The 10,000-nt window shown below is 42.4% G+C and overlaps 1 protein-coding gene across 1 annotated transcript in view; it reads right to left on the minus strand.

Moving 5' to 3' along the window:
- The window catches only part of LOC143026136 (uncharacterized), a 467,263-nt gene that overhangs the window by 3,013 nt on the left and 454,250 nt on the right, over positions 1-10,000 (minus strand). The window contains exons 15-16 of the mRNA XM_076186139.1: positions 4,979-5,101; positions 1-72 (exon numbers count right to left, since the gene is read on the minus strand). The exon at positions 1-72 is cut by the window's left edge and continues 64 nt beyond it. Coding sequence (XP_076042254.1) covers positions 1-72; positions 4,979-5,101 — 195 coding nt within the window. The remainder of the gene's footprint in view (positions 73-4,978; positions 5,102-10,000) is intronic.

Below are 10,000 nucleotides of genomic sequence, written 5' to 3' on the forward strand. Positions count from 1 at the left end.
TTTGGGTCAACCATCGGCTGCCTCGTGGTCGACTCAATGCCATTAGGGTCATGTTCCATACTTCACACGACCCTGACAAGTGAAGAGCGTGAACGTTATCAGAGAAACCATTAAAGGGTAGAATACATAAGAGGAAATACATTAAAAGATAATTTTTTACTACATACATACATACATACATACATACATACATACATACATACATACATACATACATACATACATACATACATACATACATACATACATACATACATACATACATACATACATACATACATATACCAAAGGCTTTTTCCCCCTACATGGGGGGTAGCCAAAAAGAAAAAGGCATAGGAACCACTCCCACCCATTCCATTTCCTATATATTCCACTCCCCTCCACCCTCCCTCTTATCTTGGCACCTCCTGGATGACGGGTCATCCCTGCATCCTGTCCACTGCCCTGGGTCAGAAGCAGTGTCGCCGTGAAAAATCTAACGATAGTATCTATTGACCAAAAAGCACTAATTTTGGATACCCAAAGATATTTTTCTGGCTAGCGTCGGGGAAGTTTTATCCTATATACAGGCTTTTCTAGTCCTTAATGGGTTACGAATCAATAATTAAATTATTTAAGAAGTGTCTAGTGTAGGCCTTATGGTCTCTTGCAGTCTCCTTCATTCTTATGTTCTTACTTCACGACTAATCCACTCAAGCCGAGTGTCATAATTTCAGATTGTGTTCTTAGTAATTATCAGACTATTTTAGAAATTCTGAAAGACTTCTTGAGTGCTGGGCGGATTAAAAAGGTGAACGAAATCTGACGTTAAATCGCATTTAGATAAACGAGCTGCAGGCGTCGGAAGGGGGAAGGTAATTGTACACTCGGCAAGATTTCCGAGTGGTCCAGCTGCTCGCGCAATATGACAACAACGCTTGTGTCTTCGAGTGTAAAAAGTGGATGAAAGCTTTGCGAGAAGACTCTACCGGAGATGGGTCAGTGGAACGTTGCTGTAGAAGAACGTCACTGGAGATGAACAACCCGGTAGCATCACTGTCCGGGGATCGAACTAGGGACCTCCCAGTTGCCGGGGAGGCGTCCTTAGCGACTGCACTACGTAGTCGCCTTCAGTGACCATCCACAAGGACAACACATAGGAAGGCAATTCGTGATTTTAACATTGTTAAATATCTTCAGTTCTTTGACATACACTGTAAACTCCAGACACATTTACTAAGACAGACCTGAAAAATTGATGTTATTTTCATACATTTTCTTTTATACTATTTCATATATCTCCACTTAAGTTGAGCCCAGAGTGATTCAATTCAGTTTCTTGGCCCGCAGACTGATGGGATTAGAAAAAAGGATGGAATTGAAATGGAAACGAGACATCAAACGAAATGGGGAAACCTGGAGGCTACCAACAGGGAAACGGCTCGAAATGTATCGATTCTGATAAGCTGGAAGATATGGGACGATACTGTTTATTACCAGAAAATCCCACTTGTCCAGCACATTAAGCATGTCCTTGCATATATTTACTCCAAATGTCTTATAGAAGCTGAACTTTTATGACGAAGTGGTGCAAGCTACAATCTGCGGCTCATGAGAACAATCTATGAACCGAAGATAGGTTGATCATCCTGCACACATTTGCAAACTGTGACATAAATATTCACCCCGAACGTCTTATAGAAGCTGAAATTTTATGACGAAGTGGGCGCAAGCTACAATCTACGGCTGATGAGAGCAATCTATCTACAACTGAATAAATGTTGATTATCCTGAATACCTTATCAAACTGTGACATAGACATTCTCCCAGATGAGTATTCAAAGATAACCAAACGGATTGTAAGCTTCTCAGGCATGGTGACCCACTTTACATGCTTTGTTCTGGCTTCTGACTGAAGTCCGCGAACATGGTTGCAAAGATTCGCGGCCACATGCTTGGTCCCATACGGCCTCGTGACCTCATACCCTTTGGCCTCCGTCCCGTGCGCTCGTTTATCAGCTTCCTATTTTCATAATTCCCACAAACACATCGTAAAAGCACTCCAGAATCTTTCGTCTCCCCAGCCAGCGCTTCTCTACTGATTCGTCCTCGGACAGATTCATGTCTAAGGCTGCTGGTGATTCATGAATCATGCAGACATGGCAATGAGACAAATATCTTCTTTGCATGGTAGAGGCAAGTCTCACTCTCGTGCGCATTTTAGTTCAAATACTATTAGTTATATGTCAATTTATTATTATTTACTATTTACCTGTTTGTTTATTATTTAACTATACCTATGCATTTATTTATGTATTTTATTTGTTATTTACATTATTATAGTTTTTATTTATTATTTTATTATTATGATTTTTTTTCGCATCCGACCTAGATATGGACCAAAAGGTCTCCTGTCGGCATGCTCCGCCTTTGTAAATCCTTTGTAAATCCTTTGTGATTCAAATCGTCTTTATGAAATCTAACTCCAGATGGTTTTTTCTTCTTTAAGTTTATTCCCATTGGAGAATGACACCGTAGCCTTGCAGTTTAAGTGATCCCCCGAAACTTCGTTACAATGACACAATGACTTCATTCCAAGATCAGGAAGTTAACTAACGGTTTTGGTGGCGCCACCGCAGCAAAGGAATTAATCTCGTCAGTCATTGCTCTGTGATCGAGGTCGCTGCTCTGTGATCGAGGTTCCCTTGCGAGCGAGAACGCTGTGTAATCACCGAGTACAAAGCCTCAGAATGAGTCCTTAAGTTCTTTTTCTTCCCAAATCTTTCCGCCTTCTCTGCCCGCCTCCTTTCCGTCTCCAGAACTCATCGCGTTGCACATAGGAAACTATAGTAGTTATTTCCTTTGGAGACCCTCTTTCGAGGAAAGAATCGCTACAGGAATAGTCTATTCTATAACACCAGTTGAAGTGCCCTCGCCCCACAAAAAAAAAAAAAAAAAAAAAAAAAAAAAAAAAAAAAAAAAAAAAAAAAAAAAAAAAAAAAAATAATAATAATAATAATAATAATAATAATGATGATAATAATGATAATAATAATTATTATAATCATTATTCCGGGATTGTGCGTCTCTCTCGCCTAGAAATGTCATATAGACCAACCTCATTACTAAGCTACTCTTATAATATTTCAAAACCTTTACAAATCAGGAAAAAAAAAAGACAAAGCTCATACGTCAAAAAATATGAAGTACTAATGACTTGCGATATATATAGTAACCCCTGAAACATTACGTATTTACAGAGTCTATTACTAAGTCAGGATTTGTGTCGTTGGCTTTGTGTTTTGGTCTGTTTTCCAGCCGTTATCCGCTTTGTCAGTCGAAATTCGAGGTTTGAAAACCGTATGTTTTTAATGCTGCGTTGCCTTTGTAATTACTATTTTCTTTTGTTTTTTGTTTTTTTGTTTATTTATTTATCTATTTATTTATTTAGTCACTTATTTAGTCGTTTATTTGTGTATTTATTTACTTTTATTTATTTTCACTTATTTACATATATTTATTTATTTATTTATTTATCTTTATTCATTTATTTTTATATATTTTTATATATTTATTTTCTTATTTATTTTTATTTATTTATTTTTCTATTTACTTATTTATTATTTAATTTTATTTATTTATTTAGTTTTCATTTATTTATCTATTTATCTATTATTTTATTCATTTATTTATTTATCTATTTATGTATGACCCTTCATCCACGGGGAGCTAAGATGAGAGGGAGGAGAGGGTGGTGGTTGGGAGAAGGTACGGGCCTTTTGACATGGCTACCCCCCCATACAAGGAAAAAAACACCCCATGGCACATAGAAAAACAGACAGATAAATAATTGACTCTGTTCTTTCATATCACTCCCGCCATTAACATTGCAGGGGGTTGCAGGAAGTTGCAGGGAGTTGCAGGGAGTTGCAGGGGGTTGCAGGGGGTTGCAGGGAGTTGCAGGGAGTTGCAGGGAGTTGCAGGGGATTGCAGGGAGTTGCAGGGGGTTGCAGGGAGTTGCAGGGAGTTGCAGGGAGTTGCAGGGAGTTGCAGAGAGTTGCAGGGGATTGCAGGAAGTTGCAGAGAGTTGCAGGGGATTGCAGGGAGTTGCAGGGAGTTGCAGGGAGTTGCAGGGGGTTGCAGGGAGTTGCAGGGAGTTGCAGGGAGTTGCAGGGAGTTGCAGGGAGTTGCAGGGAGTTGCAGGGAGTTGCAGGGAGTTGCAGGGAGTTGCAGGGAGTTGCAGGGGGCTGCAGGGAGTTGCAGGGAGTTGCAGGGAGTTTCAGGGAGTTGCAGGGGTTGGAGGGAGTTGCAGGGGGCTGCAGGGAGTTGCAGGGAGTTGCAGGGAGTTGCAGGGAGTTGCAGGGGATTGCAGGGAGTTGCAGGGAGTTGCAGGGGATTGCAGGGAGTTGCAGGGAGTTGCAGGGAGTTGCAGGGAGTTGCAGGGGATTGCAGGGAGTTGCTGGGAGTTACAGGGAGTTGCAGGGAGTTGCAGGGGGCTGCAGGGAGTTGCAGGGAGTTGCATGGGGTTGCAGGGATTTGCAGGGATTTGCAGGGAGTTGCAGGGAGTTGCAGGATTCCTGTTTATGTGGGAAAACAATCCAGTGATGTTGGACAACAGCGGCTTCTAACTTAGTTATCCTTTGGCATCTGATTTCTACAATAGTTAGATGAACACATAGACGAATAAAAAATAGGTAAAGATAAATAAATGAACAAGCAAACAAATAGATAAACAAATAAATATATAAACACAAATAGGCAGTAGAAAATAGATAAACAAATAAACAAATACATAGACAAAGAAACAAATAAGTAAGAAATGATATAATTGATTAAAGAATCAATAGAAGAATAGATAATTACTTAATAGATAAATATGAGGACAAGAATACTTCCTTTACCATACATATCCTATTGCAGAACCCTTTCCCCGTCTAAATCTGAATAATTTGAAAGAATTGTAACCCATCTCGCGTTTCCAAACTCTCCCTTCCTTTACCGTTTTTTGGCGGGAACAGGTCGATGATGAAAGAGGCGTTGGGTTGGTTGTTGATAATCCAGTTGCAAGACACGTGCAGGAGGTCCTGGTCCGCGAGGTGAGACGTGGAGAGGCTCAGCATGCCTGTGGCGTGGCCGGGGAGGCGAAACAGAGGAATGTAATTAGCGAAAAAAGGGAATAAAATAATTATGATGATTTGCACGTAGTGAAGAATGGGGATTACGTAGGCGAAGAAGTGCGGGTAATTCTTGACTGTTTAATAACCGGGAATGATAAGAAGTTATTACTATATATAAAAAAAAAACATAAAATAGAATATAATAAAAGAATGCGTGACTGTGATTTAATATATTCATATCACAGGAGCCTGGGACACATCAACATGTCACGTGAATATACTGAAACATACATCCTATACATACACAAATACATAGATTCACACACATACACATACGGCTATGTGCATACGTTTTGAAATGAATATATAATAGATATATCCCCACACCTACAAAAAATTATTAATCAAAATTATATTACTACCCCTACGATGCTCGTGGATGTTCAAAGTCAAGAATAAAGAACATTCCGGTCTTTTCTTTATGGTCACGTTCCTCACGCGTAGAGTGACGCCCCATATCTTATTTTGGATAAAGATGAGACAAACAACGCTTTCTCTCTCTCTCTCTCTCTCTCTCTCTCTCTCTCTCCTTCTGCCCCCCCCCCTCTCTCTCTCTCTCTCTCTTCCTTATATCTGATGTCATCTTTCCTTTGCCTCACACGTACCTGGTCCCCACACCTCTAAACCAACACACACACACACACACACACACACACACACACACACACACACACACACACACACACACACACACACACACACACACACACACACACACACACACACACACACACACACACACACACACACACACACACACACACACACACACACACACACACACACACACACACACACAGGGAACCTCGACTTTGAGGAGACAGTGTATGACAACCGTTTAACGACAAACTAATGAAGAGTGGATCATTAAAGGGATTGAAGACTACATTCGTCGGCGGGCGTGAGGGGAATGAAATGTGTCTATGGAAAGCAGAATGTGTTTAATTCCATTACAGAGTTTCGGTAGAAGTGGTAGCAGTGTTAGTGGTAGTAGTAATAAAGTGGTAGTAATGTTGGTGGTGGTGGTAGAAGTAGTAGTAGTAGTAGTAGTAGTGGTAGTAGTAGTAGTAGTAGTAGTAGTAGTAGTAGTAGTAGTAGTAGTAGTAGTAGTAGTAGTAGTAGTAGTAGTAGTAGTAGTAGTAGTAGTAGTAGTAGTAGTAGTAGTAGTAGTAGTAGCAGTAGTAGTAGTAATAGTAATAGCAGCAGCAGCAGCAGCAGCAGCAGCAGCAGCAGCAGTAGTAGTAGTAGTAGTAGTAGTAGTAGTAGTAGTAGTAGTAATAGTAGTAGTAGTAGTAGTGGTAGCAGTAGTAGAAGTAGTAGTAGTAGTAGTAGTAGTAGTAGTGATGGATAGTGATCTTGGGAGTGAGAGAGAATTACGAGAGGGAAGAGATTCCACGAACTTAAGGCCGGAGGACGCAAACCCACCTCATTTAGAGCGGCAGGGTGAGAGAGAGGAAGGCAGATTCTGGCAGACATGGCAGCAGTCCAGGGCTAAAGAGTGGCTGGACGACACCTACAACAGGATAATTGCCTTTTCTCCAGGAAACCTCTTCACCCCACCTAAATGCAATGCATCCAAACGCCTAATAGAGGAGATGACCGATCTATTAAGAGCATATATAAATTCATCTCCCTACGCCCCGATGGTATTCAAAACGCTAGCTATCCTCCCACACCTTACATGCCAGAGGACCCACAGGAAATCTAAGCACTCAGAGAATGTCCAGGCATTGCAATGGAGGATGGAAAAGTGGGAAAAGGGAGAAGTAGAGCAACTGTTGATGGAAGCGGAGGCTATCCAAGATAGACTCAACAAGGGCATCAACAGAAAGAAAAGTCCAGAAGACAAAGCCAGGAATTTTGCTGACAAGATGAGGCAGGGAAAGGTGGCGGCTGCCATGAGAACGCTCGCAGGGGAGAATGAAGATCCTGGAGTTCTACCCCTAAACGAGGAAACGATAAAGATCCTGAAAGAAAAACATCCAATAGCAAGACCAGCGAACCTGGACTCTAAATTCAATGGTGACTACCTTCCACCCCACAAGGTAGTTTTTGACAGCATCACAAGAGAAAGGATCTGGAACCTTGCTCTACACACCCAAGGAGCGGCGGGACCATCGGGATTAGATGCGTCTGGATGGAAATGTCTCCTTAGCACCAGCCTATTTGGAACGGCAGCGGTGGGACTGCAGGAGGCCATCGCTGGTTTGGCGAAGAAACTGGCGTCTGAAGACTGTCAGCACCTGGAGGCATACACAGCGTGTAGACTTATCCCGCTAGATAAGAAACCTGGCTGTCGCCCGATTGGTATAGGCGAGGTGCTAAGAAGAATAATAGGAAAAGCAATTATGGAAGTCGCGAAGGATGAGGTGCGAGAAGCGGCTGGCAACCTGCAGGTGTGCGCAGGGCAACAGGCGGGTTCTGAGGCTGCAGTCCACGCCATGAGAAAAATATTCGAGGAACCAGACTGCGAAGCAGTCCTATTAGTCGATGCATCAAACGCATTCAACAACTTAAATAGAGAGGCTACCATACACAACATCAAAATTAAATGCCCAGTATTGGCCAAGTATGTGGAGAACACATACAGAGAACCTGCAAACCTATTTGTCACCAGCAGGGCGGAGAAGAAAGAATCAAAAGTGGAGATCATCAAATCAGCGGAAGGCACCACTCAGGGAGACCCGGTGGCCATGGCAATGTATGCGCTCGGTCTTATGCACCTGCAGCAGAAGATACAATATGAGGACACCGGGGTCAAACAGGTAGCATACGCAGATGATCTCACGGGCGCAGGAAAAGTAGCTGACCTAAAAAAGTGGTGGGATCTGGTGTTGGCACACGGCCCGGGCTTAGGTTACATTCCGAATGCAAAGAAATCTGTCCTCATAGTGAAGCCAGAGTACTTTAACAATGCCAGAATCCTCTTTGAGAACAGTGAAGTGAAGGTAACAAAGGAGGGGGAAAGACATCTCGGTGCAGTGATCGGCTCAGAATCCTTTAAAAAGCAATATGTTGAAAAGAAAGTTAACGAATGGGTGGCGGAAGCTAGGATTCTAACCAACTTTGCAAAGACCGAACCGCAGGCGGCATATGCCGCATTCATATATGGTGTGAAACATAAGTGGAACTACATATTAAGGACGGTACCGAACATCACCGACCTACTAAGACCCCTTGAAGAAACCATCAGAAACGAGCTAATACCGGCCATCACCAACGGACGGACAATAAACGAAGAGGAAAGAAAACTGATGGAACTTCCACCTAGATTGGGAGGGCTAGGTATCTCCAACCCGCTAAACCTTGCCGACACAGAACACCGAAACTCCATGAAACTCACGTCCTCATTGACAAACAACATCGTGTCACAAGATCAACGGAAGGAGACTATCATGGAGGAGGTTAGGGAAATTAGAAGAAACATTTCAAAGGGAAGGGAGGAGAGGCAGAAGGAGGAACTTCAAGCACTTCTAGCTCGGCTATCGAATTATATAAAAAGAAAGATAACAATGGCGCAGGAAGTTGGTGCGTCTAATTGGCTGACAGCACTACCAATCAGGGCAAAGGGATTCACCCTAAACAAAAGAGAATTCACGGATGCCATTGCCCTGAGGTATGGATGGCCATTAGGAGGGCTGCCTAACAGATGCTCCTGTGGTGTACAATTTACTACAGACCATGCAATGATATGCAAGCAAGGTGGATTTATTTGCATGCGACACGATGAGGTAAGAGATCTCACTGCCCAAATGCTTCAGGAGGTGTGCAAGGATGTGACTATCGAACCAACATTACTCCCACTAGGAGGGGAGAACTTCAGATACCGCACGTCCAACACATCAGATGAAGCAAGAGTGGATGTCAGCGCAAGAGGTTTCTGGACACGGGGACAATTGGCTTTCTTTGACATGCGAATATTTGATCCAATGGCCCCCTGTTACAGCAACCTAACTATTGAGGCATCCCACTCTCGGAACGAGCATGAGAAGATCAGGATGTACGAGGAGCGCATACAGAATGTAGACCAGGGCTCATTCACTCCTATAACCTTTACGACTTCAGGTGGGATGGGTCCTAGAGCAAAGGCATTCTACGCTCGGCTGGCTGAGGTAATGGCTGAAAAGAAACAACAACCAAAAAGCAGCATTGTTTCATGGATGAGATGTAGACTATCATTCTCACTCCTAAGATCAGCCCTCTTGTGCCTGAGAGGTACCAGGTCCCCACCGCCCAAATCAACACATATACAAAACCTGGATTTTGAGCAAACGGTGGTTGACAGTAGGATAAATGAACTCTTGTACTAGGCATTATTAGAAATAAATAAATAAATAAACAAATGAAAGGGTCGTCGACCACAGTCATTGGCGGGAGAGGGGCCAATGAACTGTGTCTGTGGAAGACAGACCCTGCTGCTTCCACCACACAGTTCCAATAGGATGGAGGTCGTATAATTATTTAAAAAAAAAAAAAAAAAAAAAAAAAATAGTAGTAGTAGTCAATGTTGGTACAACCTGGCAGATATACGACTTTCTTTTTCCAATTGAAAATACAATAAAGGTGAGTAAGTGGCGCGTTCGATCGCGGGAGGGGGCCCCTTTTTTGTCGGGTTAATACAAGTTGTCTATCTCTTAATGGTCTATGTTTGTCTCAGTGTCCAATTAACGTATACCGGAAGGGAAAAATATTAAATTGAGGAAAGAGGTTACGTGGATACTCGATAAATGATAAAGAGGTGTTGTGAATGAAAAAACATATCAGCTAAAGTTCCTGAATATTAAAATAGATCTATTGAATAATTCAGGAATGGAAGATATTTTCACTTGTATTAGAAATGATCT

The sequence above is a fragment of the Oratosquilla oratoria genome, chromosome 6 (genome assembly GCF_046742065.1).
Source record: "Oratosquilla oratoria isolate Oo_2021 chromosome 6, ASM4674206v1, whole genome shotgun sequence".
In the NCBI taxonomy this organism is placed as follows: Eukaryota; Metazoa; Arthropoda; class Malacostraca; order Stomatopoda; family Squillidae; genus Oratosquilla; species Oratosquilla oratoria.